Source organism: Physella acuta, unplaced genomic scaffold, assembly GCF_028476545.2.
Source record: "Physella acuta isolate Inbredline_101_S28 unplaced genomic scaffold, ASM2847654v3 ptg001944l, whole genome shotgun sequence".
In the NCBI taxonomy this organism is placed as follows: Eukaryota; Metazoa; Mollusca; class Gastropoda; family Physidae; genus Physella; species Physella acuta.
Window position 1 is genome coordinate 113,324 of NW_026733449.1, and position 19,100 is coordinate 132,423.

At 39.7% G+C, this 19,100-nt stretch overlaps 2 protein-coding genes across 3 annotated transcripts; one reads left to right on the forward strand and one right to left on the reverse strand.

Annotated features, from left to right (window-relative positions):
- The first annotated feature begins 851 nt into the window (after nt 1-851).
- On the forward strand, nt 852-18,970 carry LOC131931321 (WAP four-disulfide core domain protein 2-like). 2 transcript variants are annotated; one of them, XM_059288075.1, is made up of 6 exons: nt 852-1,032; nt 3,798-3,880; nt 15,749-15,799; nt 17,109-17,193; nt 18,018-18,203; nt 18,748-18,970. In XM_059288075.1, exons 2-6 carry the CDS (start codon nt 3,818-3,820, stop codon nt 18,951-18,953), a joined length of 591 nt encoding a protein of 196 aa, XP_059144058.1. In that variant the 5' UTR covers nt 852-1,032; nt 3,798-3,817; the 3' UTR covers nt 18,954-18,970. The 2 variants fall into 2 exon arrangements, with proteins under 2 accessions (XP_059144058.1, XP_059144057.1); XM_059288074.1 differs by having other exon boundaries at nt 853-1,027.
- On the reverse strand, nt 4,885-15,022 carry LOC131931320 (uncharacterized). The gene is made up of 5 exons (XM_059288073.1): nt 14,850-15,022; nt 13,051-13,322; nt 10,255-10,381; nt 6,277-6,378; nt 4,885-5,293 (listed from the first exon to the last, which is right to left on the reverse strand). Exons 1-5 carry the CDS (start codon nt 14,904-14,906, stop codon nt 5,081-5,083), a joined length of 771 nt encoding a protein of 256 aa, XP_059144056.1. The 5' UTR covers nt 14,907-15,022; the 3' UTR covers nt 4,885-5,080.
- Nucleotides 18,971-19,100: the final 130 nt, after the last annotated feature.

The window sequence follows — 19,100 nt, forward strand, 5'->3', positions numbered from 1 at the left end:
AGTATGGAAACATTAAAAACAAAAGCTCTTTGAGACGTCAAGAATAAATAGAGAAAACTACATAATAAACGAATGTTGGGGGGGGGGGGGGAACAATACCCCCACCCCCGTGCTCAAAAAACGAAATTGAAAGAAAATAGATAATGTATTTAGAAATTATAAACTTTAACCAGTATGTCTCTATCTCCCGCAAATTTAAGCATTCCACCCCCCCTTCCCCCGAAGTTTCAAGTGCCCGCCTCCTCTAGAGAAAAATGTTTGAAAGAAACAACGATTATTATAATCAATTCCATCCCAATAACTGTCTAGCTGCTATAAAAGTGATATGGTGTTTGCTGGAGCACTGACAACATTTCTGCCATGTGTCCCGCCCCAGTCTTACCCCCCCCCCTGGTGGCGCCCCACCCAAGTCTTACCCCCCTGGTTGTGCTCCACCCAAGCCTTACCCCCCCTGTTGGTGTACCACCCAAGCCTTAACCCCCCCCCCCCCTCCCCCCCTTGTTGTGCCCCACCCGAGTCTTACCCGCCCCTAGTGATACATCGCAGATTACGAAACAAAAGACAGTGAAACCCCGTGTCATTTTGTTTTGTGTAAACTAAAAACCATAATCCTTAAAAACACACGGTAAACAGAGTTATCTGCCTTACAAAAATATTCATAGCATCGTCGATGAGCATTAAATTTTCTGCAGGTCGCCAAAAAAAAACTCACGGAAACTGCAGACAACTACAAGCCATGGATACTCTAATGACGACAGTTATACGTCTGCTGTCTGCGCACGCGCGCTCCCCAGCTTCTATTCTTATTGTTGATTGGTTTATTTCTGGTGCGAATCAACAGTCAGTTGATGTGTGGTCAGTCCTATAAATAGCTTGCGTTCATGAGTTTGGAAACTATTTTTTCCAAAGCTTCTAGAGAGTGGTATGTAGACTAGAGATGTTTGAGTAGAACAATTTAGTACTCACATTATAAAAGCACATCATTTATGTGTGGCTGCCAATAAAAAAAAATAATCAAGATATTTAGGTAAGGTAAGACGTATTTGATCTTTTTCTTAACGCTTTAAACACTATACAATAAAATATCAAGATATGATTCATTCTCTTTATATTTATATAGATACGTATTTTATCTTATGTATCTTTTAATTGACTAAATGTGAATCCAATTTGCTTTATTCTATAAATATCGAAACAATCCAAATCTTCTATTATAGCGCTTATCTAAAAAAAACTGATCGTTTAAAAAAAACCTCCTTAATTTCCAAACAAATAATATCACCCGATAAAGAAATTCCCAATTTTCTCACAAAGGGCTGCTGAACTCTAAGGTACGCGAACGAAGCGACTTATAATAAAGGCTATCAGATTATATATATATATATATATATATATAGGTAAAATACGCCCCCTTCCCACGCTTATTGCAACATTTGTTTCTAAACTTTTCTCACGCCATTTAGAGCGTAGGCCAGATTTTTTGGAGTTATAATTTGCCAACTTGTATATTAAATTTAAAATTTACAAATATAGGATATATATATATATATATATATATATATATATATATATATATATATATATATATATATATATATATATATAGGGCTTAAAATATTGCATATCATATCGTGCAATTTAATGTCGTGCAATATTTGTATTTCAGTAATTACTTGAAGATACTAATTTAAATACTAGCTACCTCCGCATTAATTTAATATTCACTACATGAAATCAAATAACTTTTTGATAATAAACAATGAATAAATGTATCATTTAAATTTTATTTCTTTAATAAAAGAACTTCAGCGTTGGTATACTTTTAGAAAGGTTATGTCCCTTGCATAACTCCGTTTCCACACGTGAACAGACGCTTCGGTATAATTATCCACTTGGATGCAATCGTTTAGACATGGCTTCACAATTATGGAAACTCATCCAAAGTATGTCTCGCTCTTTCCATTGGAGCTTAATCCGAGGCTCAAACCTTGTCATGTTTTAAATTCGTTTAAGATGGGTGGCAAGTTATAAAAAGACCACTCCGAACTGAAAGGGCACTGAAAGTTTTTTTTTTTTTTTTTTTTTTTTTTAAATAAAACGACTTTATTTCTGATCGCTTGTATTGACATTTTTTTTTCATTTAAACATTTAATATGATACACATCTTATTTGTTTAGGTAATCTTTAAATTGCTCTAGTTAACTTCGAATTAATTTATTCGCGACGGGATAAAAGTTGCAGTGGGTATACATTTAAAAAAGTACCATCTTGCATTCTTTGTTTTTTTATGTGTGATTTATAAAACAAAATTCTAAAAGTGCATTTTTGGAAAGCATAAATATAAAATTTAGAAAAAAAAATTAGGACGAATATTTTTAGCACAATATTGAGTAGTTAATTTCTGGTTAATACTAATAATGCTCAGCGCATATGTTTTTCCGTGGTAACCAGATGAGTACTACAATAGTACTCACGCTAGATGTTTGCTCTGGTTGGATTGCAACGGAGCCAAGCTAGGTTATTTGATATTCCAAGAAAAAAAACATCATTTTTTCTCTCGCTTAAAATTTCCTGTCTTTTGAATACAGGTAACATGGAATTTTTTTTTTCCAAAACAAAATCTTAAAAAAAAAACTTGCTTGTTTCTAAAAGAATCCGCGTTAAAAATGTAATGAAATGAAGTTTACAGGACATGAATGATGGAACATGGCCGTACACTTGAAGCTGGCTTTGATGAACGAAAACAAACACGGTCAAAAGGATATGTAAGTTTAGTGGCTAGAACTAGGTGAATACGCCCACGCCGTAGTGTAACTTGTCTCATGCTAGAATCATACGCCCACGTCAAAGTTTTGCTTGATGGCTGCTGGGTACATGCGTAAAAGTGTAAACAGTTTGAAGCTAGAATCACGACAGAATCCGGACAAAATGCCGACATGGACAAAAGGCCGACACGGACAAAAGGCCGACACGGACAAAAGGCCGACACGGACAAAAGGCCGACACGGACAAAAGGCCGACAGGAAATAACGCCGACAGGAAATAAGGCCGACAGCTAAAACGCCGACATCCAAAAGGCCGGCAAGACAAAAGGCCGACAGGAAATAAGGCCGACAACTAATAGGCCTTTTGGATGTCGGCCTTTTGTCCATGACGGCCTTATGTCCGTGTCGGCCTTTTGTCTTGTCGGTCTTTTGGATGTTGGCTTTTGTCCTACACCCGCCCACGACATAGTTTGAAAGTAGAATCATACATCCACAGCAGTGTAACTTGTTTGAAACTAAACTAATACACTCACGTCAATGTTTATCTCGTTTGAAGCTAGAAACATACGATCCGTGAAAGTGTAACTAGTATGAATCTATATGAGTAAACTAGTGAAACTAGTCTAACAAATGAAAAATACGTCAACTTACAGTGAAAATCTTGCTAATGGCTTAATCATTAATCCATCGAATCAAGGTTTATTTAATCCCTTCTTAGTTCAACCTTTTAATTCAGTTTCATCCAGTCTACCGCCCTCCCCCCCCCCCCGAACGAGATGGAATTTAAATAGTTATCATATTATACTTTTACTAGTGTCCGCCCCCCCCCCCCCCCCGGAGAAAAAAAAACTCTGGAAGAAACATTGTTTTAATTGCTGTCAGACTTTAACAAGGAATATGTTTAGAGACCACACACACACATAAACGTTACACTAAACTTGTATTTCCCTATTAACCGATCTAAGAAGGCATTAGACGATTAGGATTTGTTTCAGTTGATGATGGAGTGCTTTTCTTGTCTTTATGTTCCAGTTGCAGCAATCAAAGACTTGATGAGGGACGGGATGATTTACCCCACCAGCAGTCTCTACTTGGTATGGTGCGGTCTGTGTCTGGTAACTATCAAGTTTCTTTAACATTACACTTTCTACTTGGTGTGGTGACACCATGCAAAAAATAGCAAAATATATTGAGAGAAATGATAATTCCACTTAATTAAGTGATTAATTCGAGTGTTAAATAGTCTTTTAAGAGGTGCAAATCGAAAATTCGAAGTTGGGGGAGGGGGGGGGTGCAAATCGAAAATTGAAAGTTTGTTTGTCCCCGGGAAGGGTCGCTACGGCCTCTGGTGGTGACACCATTAAGTGCCGCACCGGGTGACAACCGACCTCTCGACGCCACTGAAAAGACGGCTATAATTTGTAGATTATTATTAAAGTATAATTAAAAGACTAAAGTAAAGAGTAATATTTTGCCTATAATTTGTTAAATATATTTTAAAAAAATTTAATTGACTGAAACTAATACATTGGTGGTTATTTACATAAAGACTATTCTAACATTCCCATTAAGGGTTAATCATAACATTTTAACTACACCATTTTCGTTTAGTCTACATCGACATCTAGGTTGTAATGTCGTGAATGAATTATACTTATGCATTCACCCATTTATTTACCAACTGTCTAAATACTGAAACAGCTTTCATCGTTGTGGTAAAAACAGTTGTCAACAAAGATCAATAAAATTGAACATTTGTGTTGGTGAGGCTGCTATTGATGGCGAGTAAAACAAACCAGAATCCTCCATATCACATTACGAGACTTGTGTCAAAAATGACATTTACTATGGCTTTCTAAACCGTCAGGAATATTTTTTTAGAAATGTCTTTAAGACTAACTTTACATTGATACAATCTCTTTCATACAACTTCTGTGTAAGGCGAACACGCTAACAAGTTTTAGAGCTAGCGTAGGCTACACTAGTGATTTGGCTGATTTTAAATTTTTAAATCCAATAAATAAAAATAAGATATTCAACTACTTGAAAACCAGAGAAAGAAAGATAATTAGGAAATTTAAATAAACATCAAAAAGATAAGCTAAGAAGCTAATTTCAATTTTGAGTATGTTTTTAATAGAACGCTCTTTTGTGTCAAATATTTTTGTTTTTAAAATATCTAAAACAAAATGGTAAAATCAAGTATAAAATATAACGTGTTTTTTTTCTGTTTTACTGCGGTATTTTAAATAAAAATTGATGGCTAAAATTAAGCATCAAAAATAAACATTTGAAAGCTAACTATGTTTTCAAGTTTAGCAAAATCTGTTGGCCGAGGCTGTGAGCCTGTATTCGCGAGGGTAGATCCTACCCACATTGGCGATGTAGTGCGCCTGCGCAAGTTTGTGGAAAATGGCGGTGGCGGCATCGGTGCACTTGTCGATCTGCCTCTGTGTGCTGTCCACGATCTGACGTCTCCTGGCCTGACCGAACATGTTGCGGTGGTCAAAATGCAGGTTATTCAGAACCTTCAGGCAGTAAAAAAAAAAAAAAAAAAAAAAAACTTCAAAATTTCCGATTATTTCTAAAATTATTTAAATTATTACTTCCTAGCTTGTGGCAAGGGAAGAAAATTATTGCGAAATATCTGTAATTTTTTTCCCGAAGGCACACTTTCTGATAATTTGAGCATATTGTATTTTTATCTGGTAAGTCTAAAATATATCTGCATAAAAAACAACATACGTGCCAGAAAAAAAATGTTTTTTATGGCAAATAGATTGTTAATTATAGTACGTTATTACCCAATCTAGCCAAAAGGACAGAAATTATTTCTAAGTAAGAAACACACATGCTTTCATAGAATTAGTTTATTTTGGGATGGTGTATTTGGGGGATTTAATTAGGTTTACGACTACATGGTGCCGTGTTTATACCGAAGATAAAATATCGTTGGGAAGACGCTAATGCGGAAGGTTATAAAATTCATGACAGACCCTCGAGCCAACTCATAAAATTCTTGCTGTAAACTTTCTATTTTACGTCTGTGAATCTTTTCTTAATGAGAGTAACCGCGTTACGTGAAATTTCTAGTGTCGATGTGATTTCTGGGAGTCGGGGTTAGATCTTTGTTCATGTTCTATGAACCACTGCGTTATAACAGAAATAAGCCGTACAGGGCTATAACAGAAATGGGCTATTAAAGAATTACCACAATGATGTATATAATACAGATCTTATTAATTCATCTAGAAGAAAATAAATCATAATACAAATTCACTTATCCATAATCATTTGTTCTACCAACATAATTCACTCAATATCCAACATTCAATCACTCTATGTAAAAATGTGTTCACCCATATCCATCATTCATTAACTAACATCCAACATTCCTTCACTTAATATCCAACATTAATTCACGCAATATCCACTATACCTTCACAAAATAATCTGTATTCACCCATTCAACATCCCCTATTATCACATGAGCGTGACATGCTACACATACCTGTATCTCAGACATCAGACTAGTCTTGACCTTCTCGAAACCTTGCTTTAAACGGTTCAAGGCCATCAGCTGGTTGTTGCCCTCCTTATATCCTTCGTGGACCTACAACAATCAACACTACATCACATACAACAATCACATCACTTCAGTACATACACCAATAATACACACATAACATTTTGATATGATATAAAGATGTAATATGGACATATAATATACACGCATATATATATATATATATATATATATATATATATATATATATATATATATATATATATATATATATATCTAATCCTTTAACACAAAGTGTTCACTCTGTTTGTACTCTCTAGAGAGTCAATAACGTATTATATTTTATGTCTCCATTTCTCGGCCTGCTTTAAGAGATAAATGATTTATTAGCCTGTGGTAACAGTATATTTGTTTAATTATTCCATTTCCTTAATTAGCTTAAATGGTGAACGGGATCTATAATCGTCTGCTAAAAGTATTTTTAACCAGAAGAGTCGTGAGGAATTTCACACATGATACTTTGCTTCAGGATTTTTATAGCAATCGGAAAAAATGGGTATTTGTTATAAATATTAATTACCTACTTGAAATTTAATTCTAAAGCATCGTTATGTTATTTCACAACCGGTGGTGTCTTTTCTGATTTGTCTTTTAAAGTAAATGATAAAAAACAACACAGTGCCATCTATGTAGACTTATTAGCTCCCACCCCCCCCTACATCAGTGTTTCTTCCAGGCATCTCTTCGGAGGCATTACCCCCCCCCCCCCCCCCACCGCTGAAGAAAATCTAACCTTCCCCGAACAAGATGAAAATTTATATAGAAAATACTTAATCCTTATTTTTACCAGTGTACGCCCTTCCCCCCCGGAAAATTTAGTCCGCCCCTCCCCCCACCCCCGAAAATATCAAGTGCCCCCGGGAGAAAAAAGTCTGCCGTACACACACACACACACACACTCAACACTTTCATCCTACAGGTAAATACAGGTAAAAATTGACTTCCAAACATAAACAACACCACCGACAATTTAGAGCACTTACAGCCTTGACATCGCATATAACGAAACAGGGGCGCACATAAAAATTGTTTTCTTGCTATTGTAACGTTGTTTTTTAAAATTCGGTAAATGTAAAAACGTGAGTCCGGAGCGGAAAAGAAATACAGGTCGAGTGAGAGAGAGGGGGCGTGATAAAAAAGGAATGCAAATGCTCTTGTTGGAAATCCCCAAGGCTTTAAATAGTTTTTATCGCATACTTTCATTTACTATCGGCATTATTTTTTCCCCCAGATAGTTCGTTTAGATCAGGGGTAGCTCACCTGACTGACATACATTCTGTACAAGTTCAGCTATTTTTAGCTCACCTCCTCTGTACACGTAGTTGAGACGGGAGGGTGAGGGGGGGTTTGGGGTTCACCTACGTTGTGTCACCAGTTGTGTATTGCTACCAGCTGCATGGTGTCACCAGTTGTGTGATGCCCCCATTAGTGTGATACTATCAACTGTACGATGTCACAGCTCTATGATGTCACCAGCTGTGTGATGTCACCATTTGTATGACGTCACCAGCTATATGATGTAATCAGCTGTACAATGTCACCAGCTATATGATGTAATCAGCTGTATGACGTCACCAGCTATATGATGTAATCAGCTGTATGACGTCACCAGCTGTATTATGTCACACGAGCCGACCCGCGGCGTATCATACGGCGCTATTTAGTTGTTTTATTTTCTACTTTTCAGTAATTCATAATCTGTGAATTCGACAGTACCAACGCTGACACTGAAAATATTTGCTTTAACACACTATCAGATGGTCGTTAAGGACAATACCCCCCTTCTTTCCCCCAACCCCTACCCCCCCCCCCCCCCCCTTGAAAGCAAACTCCTCTTAGTTACCTCCCATAAGTTTAAAATCGTTTCAAACTACATTTTCTGCCCCTAATAGCCGTCACTAAACCCGGCTCTACGATTGTAAACATTTAGCGTGAACCACAGCTCACCAGACCATGTGAGGGTGGGTGTGGTAGCTTGGTGTTTTCTATCGTCTTCAAGAAGAGAATTATATATATACGAGCCGGCCCGCGGCATAACATACGCCGCTATTTAGTTGTTTCTAATTTTCAATAATTCATAATTTGTGAATTCGACAGTACCAACGCTGACACTGAAAATATTTCTTTAAAACACTATAAGTAGCTCGTTAAGGACCATAACCCCCCCCCTTTCCTTCCCTCCCCCCTCCTTCCCCCCCCCCCCCCCTTACGTTTAAAATCGTTGGCTCTGCTTGTAAACATTTAGAGTGAACACAGCTCACTAAAACCATGTAGGGGTGGGGAGGTAGGGAGAGCGTTTGCAGCTTGTTTTCTAACGGCTCGAAGAAGAGAATTATATATATAGATATATATATATATATATATATATATATATATATATATATATATATATATATATATATATATATATATATATATATATATATATATATATATATATATATATATATAGATGTTGTATGATGCCACCAGCCGTATAATGCCACAGCTGTAAGAGGTCACCAGCTGTATAACATCGTCCTAATGCGATTTACCATGTACTGTCATATAGTATCCAATTCGTCAACTTGACATTTATCAGCCCATGTAAAATTCCATATACTTTCGTTTTACAATTATTCGAGTGTGAATTTATTTCCTAGATAGATCTGCTAAGTTTAGAGCCTACTGTCTGAAAAACGTTCTATACATGTGATATTTTTTTTCTTTTCACGGTTCGACACATTCGTTCCGCTCCATTTACCATTATACTTGCTGTAAGAGCCAGACCGTTTAGATGATTAAAGAAGGAATGAAGTAGTTGATACGCTTGTTCCATGCTTCAATAAAGTAGTTGATGCTTCATAAGCAGGCATGAGAGGTCAAGCATGAGGAAGTGAAACATCAGAACTTATTGCGCCCTCACCAAGATGAGTACCCTTGCTCCGCTGAGCCAGACAAAAGCTGAGCATGCTAGACTAACCTCCACACCCACCCCCACCCCACGCCCACCCCCACCACCACAATGCTAATTTCTGGTGATTTAACTATGCTCCATTACTAAGTCTAATTCAATTGACATTTCACACACTAATCTTCAGCTTGTCTGTCCGTCTGTCCCCCCCCCCCGCTCCACCCTCCGCTTTCCTCTAAACCTCCCTCTATCGTCTCACACTTTGCTGCGACAGGGTGACCCACGGTGAGAGGCAGGAGTCCTGCACACGACACAAGAAAACAACATTTGGACACAAGAGTCACACTACACACTACACACTAAACAAGCATATCGTAAGGAAATAGCTACAGTTTTTAAGTTTGTTAAGCTGTTAGGTTTAGCTCAGTGTTCGATCTAACTATTACTTTAAGTCTAAGGTTAAGATGATAGGTTAATTAATTAGTTAAAAGCTGTAAGGCTTCACTTTAACACCTAAGATTCTCCGAAATATTTACTTTAATAAGGTGTAACTGTAATGTTTAACAACTTTTAGGTTAAACAAATGTTAGGTTTAACAACTGTTAGAATTAATTACTATTTTGTTTAAAAACTCTCATGTGTAACAGTTGCTAGGTTTGACTATCAGGTTTAACTATAAGGTATAACAGTTAAGTTAAACTGTTAGTTTGAACTGTTAGGTTGAACTATTGGGTTGAACTATTGAGTTTAGATGTAAAGTTAAACTGTTAGATTGAACTGATAAATTTAGCAGTGAAGTTAAACTTTAGGTTGAACCAATAAGTTTAGCAGTAAAGTTAAACTATTAGGTTGAACCGATAAGTTTAGCAGTATAGTTAAACAGGTTGAACTGATAAGTTTAGCACTGAGTTTAGCAGTGAAGTTAAACTGTTACGTTTAACCGATCAGTTTAGCAGTAAAGTTAAACTGTTAGGTTGAACCCCTAAGTTTAGCAGTAAAGTCCAACTCACGCCGTGTAGGGTGTAGAACAGACACCTGAGTTCCTTGACCAGCCCGTTAATCTTTTTCTCCGTGTCATCCAGCGTGCTGAGGTCTGTGTAGTCGGGAAACGGTGCATGGAAGGCTACCAGGTGGATCCTGGGGGTACACGGGCAGTTAGGTGGGGGGTGGGGAACGGTGCATGGAAGGCTACCAGGTGGATCCTGGGGGTACACGGGCAGTTAGGTGGGGGTGGGGTGTGGGGGGTGGGGGGTGTAGTCGGGGAACGGTGCATGGAAGGCTACCAGGTGGATCCTGGGGGTACACGGGCAGTTAGGTGGGGGTGGGGTGTGGGGGGTGGGGGGTGTAGTCGGGGAACGGTGCATGGAAGGCTACCAGGTGGATCCTGGGGGTATAGGGGCAGTTAGGTGGATCCTGGGGGTACACGGGCAGTAAGGTGGGGGGTGGGGGTGTAGTCGGGGAACGGTGCATGGAAGGCTACCAGGTGGATCCTGGGGGTACACGGGCAGTTAGGTGGGGGTGGGGTGTGGGGGGTGGGGGGTGTAGTCGGGAAACGGTGCATGGAAGGCTACCAGGTGGATCCTGGGGGTATAGGGGCAGTTAGGTGGATCCTGGGGGTACACGGGCAGTAAGGTGGGGGGTGGGGGTGTAGTCGGGGAACGGTGCATGGAAGGCTACCAGGTGGATCCTGGGGGTACACGGGCAGTTAGGTGGGGGTGGGGTGTGGGGGGTGGGGGGTGTAGTCGGGAAACGGTGCATGGAAGGCTACCAGGTGGATCCTGGGGGTATAGGGGCAGTTAGGTGGATCCTGGGGGTACACGGGCAGTAAGGTGGGGGGTGGGGGTGTAGTCGGGGAACGGTGCATGGAAGGCTACCAGGTGGATCCTGGGGGTACACGGGCAGTTAGGTGGGGGTGGGGTGTGGGGGTGGGGGGTGTAGTCGGGGAACGGTGCATGGAAGGCTACCAGGTGGATCCTGAGGGTACAGGGACAGTTAGGCGGGGGTGGGGGTGGGAGTGAGTCTAAGGGGTGGGGGTGTAGTCGGGGAACGGTGCATGGAAGGCTACCAGATGTTTTTTTTTACTAGTCACATGGAAATGGATTAGATATGAGAAGGCACATGAAACAGGTAAGATTTTACTTGACCCATTGAAACAGGTAAGATTTTGCTTGACCCATTGAAACAAGTAAGATTTTACTTGACCCATTGAAACATGTAATATTTTACTTGACCCATTGAAACAGGTAAGATTTTGCTGATAACATTACACTAACTAAGGTATAAAAAGAGACATTAAACAGGTAAGATTGTGCTGATAACATTACAATAGGTAAGGTATAACAAGTCACATTAAACAGGTAAGATTTCACAGGACTCGTTTTAAATGTTAAAATGTAACTGAATACCATGAAACAGGTAAGATTTTGCTAGGCACATTAAAGCACGTGATGAATAAACCTACACACACTGAAGCAACTGATGAATAAACCTACAGACACGTTCAATCAGGTCACGAATAAAGACCTTGACCCTGGCATCTACGGTGCCAGACACCTACCATCCTACCAAGGGCAGTTACTGCAATACTCGGTTACCCCGTCTAAACCAATTAAAACACAGACTGTCCCGCCTATTGATTGCCTCTGCTCTAGTTCTCCGTGACCCACCGTCTCTAGCCAATTAAATTAACTTTTTTCTCAGTCCCACTTTGACGGAATGCTCTCCCCTTACTTAAATTGCCGTGTAAACGGGTTATTTTAATCTTCTGTTTAAGAGTTAATTGCTTGAATTAGGAGAGTGTTAATTTTTTTACCACACAAGTTTTTCCAACCTGACGGTGTAGAATTTAGTTTTAAAAAATATATTTAAACACATTTTTCGCTGTTATTTACGAACGAATATTTTTAAATGCGATAAAACTAAGTTAAACATTTCTCTTGTCCTACTTTAGTTTAAAAAAAAAATTGGATGTTTTTTATGCTGTCTGATATTCTTTTTTCTAAAAACTAAAATATTTTAAAAAGCTGTCCCATATTCTAGATAAAGTGCCCGCGTGTTGCTAAGCTCTAGCATAAATATAAAAATACTTGTGTACAATGCTGATCTAATGCAGCTTAGCATTTGTCCTTCCACCCTACACCTGTCCTCCCCCCAACCCTGCTGTATACAACTGACGGACAGTGTACTTTCATCACGTGAAAGGTTTCGCGGTTCGTATTTTAACTGTCGAAAAAAATAATTTCTACACCATTTGGACATTTCCGTAGCTGGTCTTGAAATTTTATAAAACACTCTCTATGTCAGACTGCCCCAGTTGCACAGTTAGACTTGCTTACTTCCCATGCTGAAGTGACTTGCTTCCCCTGTTGAACTTATTTCCCCTTTTTAGCCTCACTTACTTTCAACAATAAACTTGGTGACTTCCCCTAACAGAATGACTTCCCATTTTGCACCAGTTTCAGTATTTGATCAACTTAATTCTCCTGTGAACCTAACGTACTTCCTATGTCACTCTGACTTATTCCCATTTCAACCTGATTTACTTTTCTAGTCAACCTGACTTACTCCCCTTGTCAACCTGACTTACTCCCCCTGTCAACCTGACTTACTCCCCCTGTCAACCTAACTTACTCCCCCTGTCAACCTGACTTACTCCCCCTGTCAACCTAACTTACTCCCCCTGTCAACCTGACTTACTCCCCCTGTCAACCTAACTTACTCCCCCTGTCAACCTGACTTACTCCCCCTGTCAAACTGACTTACTCCCCCTGTCAACCTAACTTACTCCCCCTTCTGGTAAAACTTACTTGTCCCCGTTCTTGATCCCGAGGTCCCGTAGAGCCGGGGACCAGGGTCCCATGTCTGGGTTCTGCCAGGACACATCCTTGTAGTAGAACTTCTGGTCTCTGGGCGGGATGCCCGTCTCACAGCTGATCATCTCCGCCAGGTGTCGCATGCTGATACGGTCGCCATTTTCGTTGTCGGCGATCTTGAGACAGATTTTAAACTGGCGTCTGCCGTGGACGATGGTCAGCTTCAAGGGCGGCTCATCGTCTGTTAGTTGACGCGGTCGTATGAACTAGAGAACAACGTAGCATGTCATTGTTGTATGAACTAGGGAACAACGTAGAATGTCAGTGTTGTATGAACTAGAGAACAACGTAGAATGTCAGTGTTGTATGAACTAGGGAACAACGTAGAATGTCAGTGTTGTATGAACTAGGGAACAACGTAGAATGTCAGTGTTGTATGAACTAGGGAACAACGTAGAATGTCAGTGTTGTATGAACTAGAGAACAACGTAGAATGTCAGTGTTGTATGAACTAGAGAACAACGTAGAATGTCAGTGTTGTATGAACTAGGGAACAACGTAGAATGTCAGTGTTGTATGAACTAGGGAACAACGTAGAATGTCAGTGTTGTATGAACTAGAGAACAACGTAGAATGTCAGTGTTGTATGAACTAGGGAACAACGTAGAATGTCAGTGTTGTATGAACTAGGGAACAACGTAGAATGTCAGTGTTGTATGAACTAGGGAACAACGTAGAATGTCAGTGTTGTATGAACTAGGGAACAACGTAGAATGTCATTGTTGTATGAACTAGGGAACAACGTAGAATGTCATTGTTGTATGAACTAGGGAACAACGTAGAATGTCATTGTTGTATGAACTAGGGAACAACGTAGAATGTCATTGTTGTATGAACTAGGGAACAAAATAGAATGTCAGTGTTGTATGAACTAGAGAACAACGTAGAATGTCATTGTTGTATGAACTAGGGAACAACGTAGAATGTCAGTGTTGTATGAACTAGGGAACAACATAAAATGTCAGTGTTAGATTTACGGTCGTATGAACTAGGGAACAACGTCGAATGTCAGTTAGATTTGGGTCGTATGAACTAGGGAACAACGTAGAATGTCAGTTAGATTTGGGTCGTATGAACTAGGGAACAACGTAGAATGTCAGTGTTAGATTTGGGTCGTATGAATTAAGAAACAACGCAGATTGTTGTTGTAGATTTGGGTTGTATGAATTAGAGAACAACGCAGAGTGTTGTTGTAGATTTGCGTAGTATGAGCTAGGGAACAACGTAGTGTGTCAGGGCTTTTAGTTTATTAAAAAATATTTTTGTGTAGGGGTGCTGTAGTCTAGGACATTAACCCCCAGACTATATACTCCCCGACGGTCGGCTTACACATCGAACCACCCCTAACATCTCATATTGACTCGAGCTGTTACACCCACCCAGTCCTTACCTCGCACATTCATTGATCTAATACTAAGCTCATGCACCCACCACGTACATCTCATACTGATGTAAGCTCTTACACCATAGCTAATCTCATAACTCATAATGATGTAAGCCAGTGGTTCTTAACCTGGGTTCGATCGAACCTTAGGGGTTCGTCGGAGGTCAATATGCACGCCCAAATCACGTGATTCGGGATCGGATTACGTCAGTACGGAGGATAAAAATTATTAAGAAGGGTTTACACATACCCTCTCAAATGTATTGATCAAATACTAAGCTCATACATGCGCATAACCTCTCATATTTATTGATCAAATACTAAGCTCATACACCCAACCACAGCTCACCTGCGTGTATTTTGACGTGAGTGACGGGAGCTTTATCGGCCCGACAGATTTAGACATGGTGACGTAAGACTCTTAAGTACCAACACTAATCAAAGCAAATCCATCTAACAAAGCAACAAAGTACTCATGTACTCTAGGCTTGGCCACAACTTGCCTTGAAACTTGATGCAGCTCTCTGCACCTCGTTCCGTTCAGTGCGGTGCTACTTGGTGCTGTGTTTAAAGCTGCGCACGTATTTTATTTGACGGCTAGACAACAGCTGTTTCAACATGACTCTAACTTCACACTGTAGTTTTGAGCATCTGACAAGTCTCCTTGGAAAAATATCTTATTTTTATTGGTGACATAGACGAAATTCGTGTTTTTTTTTTAAATTAAAGGTATGCAATTTATTAATAATTTGAGAATTTTAATCTTTTTCAAATTTTCAAATTAAATAATATTTTTCTTCAAATTAAAAGTTTTAATAATTTTGTTTATTAATACATTTTGCAAAATTAGAGAATTTAAAATTAATGGTTGCACTCTAAGGCATCATTTCGGTTTATTCTAAAGCACCAAACAGTAACATGTTTGGTCCTATCATCTTTGAAATAGCAACTTTGATTGACTATTTAATCACGACCACAATTACTTTTGCACCATATCCTTTCTGTAGTTACTATAAAATCCTTGACTTTTGAGTTTGTTTTAACATTTAATTACCCATCGGTGTAAAATTCTACTGCAATCAATGAAGAAAACTATAATAAAGACTCTTGTTGCAGGTAAACTCCAGAGATCAATGTGTACATTTATGACTTTAAACTCCAGAGCTAAAGGAAAACATTTATGACTCAAAACACAGATTGCCATGTTTGTGTAATACAATCGCTAATGATTTTTTTTTTAATTTTCAGTTCATACAACTAGGGGAAGCAGCTAAGTATATCAAGCATTCGAACAAATGTGTGAGTTATTTCCCTTCATTGGCAGTTTTATTGTATCTAAAACCTATTCTATTGAGTGTAGTATTAATATTTCGTCGGTTATAGATAGAAGCAAGGAATTCTTTAACGTGGAAACCTTTTCAACATACTATACAGCAATTTTTTTTAAAAATATACTTCCATCGATAGTGGTGAGGAATATATATATATATATATATATATATATATATATATATATATATATATATATATATATATATATATATATATATATATAAAACGTATACAATAACCAGGTTTTAATATGCACTGAACAGAAGATTGAAATTATTTTCCTCACCACTATCGATGGAAGTATATTATGGTTTCTATTTGACTATTATAAACGTTGTTTTTGTTATACGAATGGTTGACCAAACTAATTCACAACACTTTCCTCTAATCATACATGCTTGCCTCTACTTGACCCTGCTTGCCTCTAATTGACCATGTTTGCCTCTACTTGACTCTGCTTGCCTCTACTTGACCTTGCTTGCCTCTACTTGAATTTTCTTGCCTCTACTTAACCATGCTTGCCTCTACTTGACCATACTTGCCTCTACTTGACCATGCTTGCCTCTACTTGACCATACTTGCCTCTACTTGACCTTGCTTGCCTCTACTTGAATTTTCTTGCCTCTACTTAACCATGCTTGCCTCTACTTGACCCTGCTTGCCTCTACTTTAACATGCTTGCCTCTACTTGACACTGCTTGCCTCTACTTGACCATGATTGCCTCTACTTGACCTTGCTTGCCTCTACTTGACCATATTTGCCTCTACTTGACCATGCTTGCCTCTACTTGACCATGCTTGCCTCTACTTGACCATGCTTGCCTCTGCTTGACCATACTTGCCTCTACTTGACCATACTTGACTCTATTGACCATGATTACCTCTACTTGACCATGCTTGCCTCTACTTGACCCTGCTTGCCTCTACTTGACCATGCTTGCCTCTACTTGACCATGCTTGCCTCTACTTGACCATGATTGCCTCTACTTGACCCTGCTTGCCTCTACTTGACCATACTTGCCTCTACTTGACCTGCTTACCTCTACTTGACCATGCTTGCCTCTACTTGATCTTAATTGCCTGTACTTGACCATGCTTGCCTCTACTTGACCTTGCTTGCCTCTACTTGAATTTTCTTGCCTAAACTTGACCATGCTTGCCTCTACCATGCTTGCCTCTACTTGACCAAGCTTGCCTCTACTTGACCATACTTGACCATGCTTGCCTCTACTTGACCATGCTTGCCTCTACTTGACCATGCTTGCATATTCCCTAGGTACCCAAGTGTAAAGGTGTCCACATCTGTGTAGAGCTACAACCCTTCTGCTCCTACAACTGTAAACCAAGCATCACCTGTATGGGTGAGTACTCTAACAGTCGTTGATTTGATGATTAGAACTTTTATTAATTTTACCATCATCTGACAAGAGGTATACTAAATTGACATATATCAAACTATGACAGGAGTCACTCTAAAAGTGTCACACTGAAATGTGTCATTCGGACATGTATCATATTCTGGTATGTGAAAAATTCTGAGATATGTAACACTGACATATGTCACACTTTAGCATGTGTAATACGGAAATTAAATGTGACACATGTCACACAGTCAAGTGTCACACTGTTACATGTAGCACACTCTGACAAGTGTCACACTTTTTAATGACATGTGCTACACTTCAGCACGTACTCGTTTTAAATGTACAGATTATCTCTTTTCCAAAATGCCTATTACTTAAGCATTTAACTTAAGCCTATAAGTTAAGAATTTAACTTAAGCCTATAACTTTAGCATTTAACGTAAGCCTGAAACATAATCCTATAACTTGAGCATTTAACTTAAGCCTATATCTCAAGACTTTGATTTAAGCAGTTAACTTGACCATTTAACTAAAACATATAATTTAAGCATTTAACTTGAACATATAACTTAAGCATTTTACTTAAACATATAATTTACGCATTTAACTTAAGCATTTAACTTAAGCCTATAACTTAAGCATTTAATTAAAACATATAACTTAAGCATTTAACTTAAGCATATAACTTAAGCAGTTAACTTAAGCCTATATCCTAATCATATAACTTAAGCCTATATCCTAATCATATAACTTAAGCCTATATCCTAATCATATAACTTAAGCCTATAACTTATTTGTTTCCTCTCACCAACCGTCCACAGATCCATGGTACACCCGCTTCTACGACCTGGGGCCCCTCCCCACCACCACGCCCATCAAGCCAGGCTGCCCGACCGTCTCCCCGGGGGGGAGCTGCGCCAAACACTGCAACTCAGACACCGACTGTAGCCCGGGGAACCTCTGCTGTCAGCTGGGATGTCGCACCACCTGCACGCCGGACCGGAGATGTGAGTCACGTGGTCAAGGTCACGTGTCTAGCTTGATAGTCAAGTAGTCAAGGTCACACATCTAGCGTGATACTCATGGGGTCAAGGTCACTTGTCTAACTTGAAGGTCACATGGTCAAGGTCACATGACTAGCTTGATAGTCACGTGGTCAAGGTCACATGTCTAGCTGTCCTTGTCATGTAGTAAATGTCAAATATATATCTGCATAGTCACGAGGTCAAGGTCATGTCAGGCTGTATTGCCAAGGTGACGTGTCTAGCTGTTACTTCACATAGTCTAATATACCAGTCTGGCATTATTGTTTTATGGTCAAACTCACGTGCCTAGCCGCCTTGTCATGTGGTCAAGGTTTATGTCTCACCGTCGTATTACGTGGTCAAGATCACCCACATATCTTGTCGCGTGGTTAAGTTCATTCGTCCTATTGTTTTGTCCCGTGATTACATGTAAATGTTGACTGCCTAGTTGATATATCTGTTCAAATACCCTCCCCAATAGACAATGGTCCATGTATTACAAAAATTCTCTCCCTTACTCCACCAGTGCCGACGAAAGAGAAGCTCGGGTTCTGTCCCCTGGCACTGAGCAGAAGTCTTGAGGTCTGCGACTACCAGTGCTACCAGGATGTCGACTGCCCGGGGAGCCAGAAGTGCTGCTCCTCCAAGTGTGGGAGCCGCTGTACGGCCCCCTGCTACCTGTGGCTCAACAGCCAAGGCCAGTGGGAGGAGCCGGCGGAGTGTCGTAGGTAGGGGGGGGGGTGGGCTGTACGGCCCCCTGCTACCTGTGGCTCAACGGCCAGGGACAGTGGGAGGAGCCGGCTGAGTGTCGTAGGTAGGGAGGGGGCGGGGTGTTGGCACGTGCGTGATGGGAAGTCACGAGGTGTGGGGGTGAAGGAT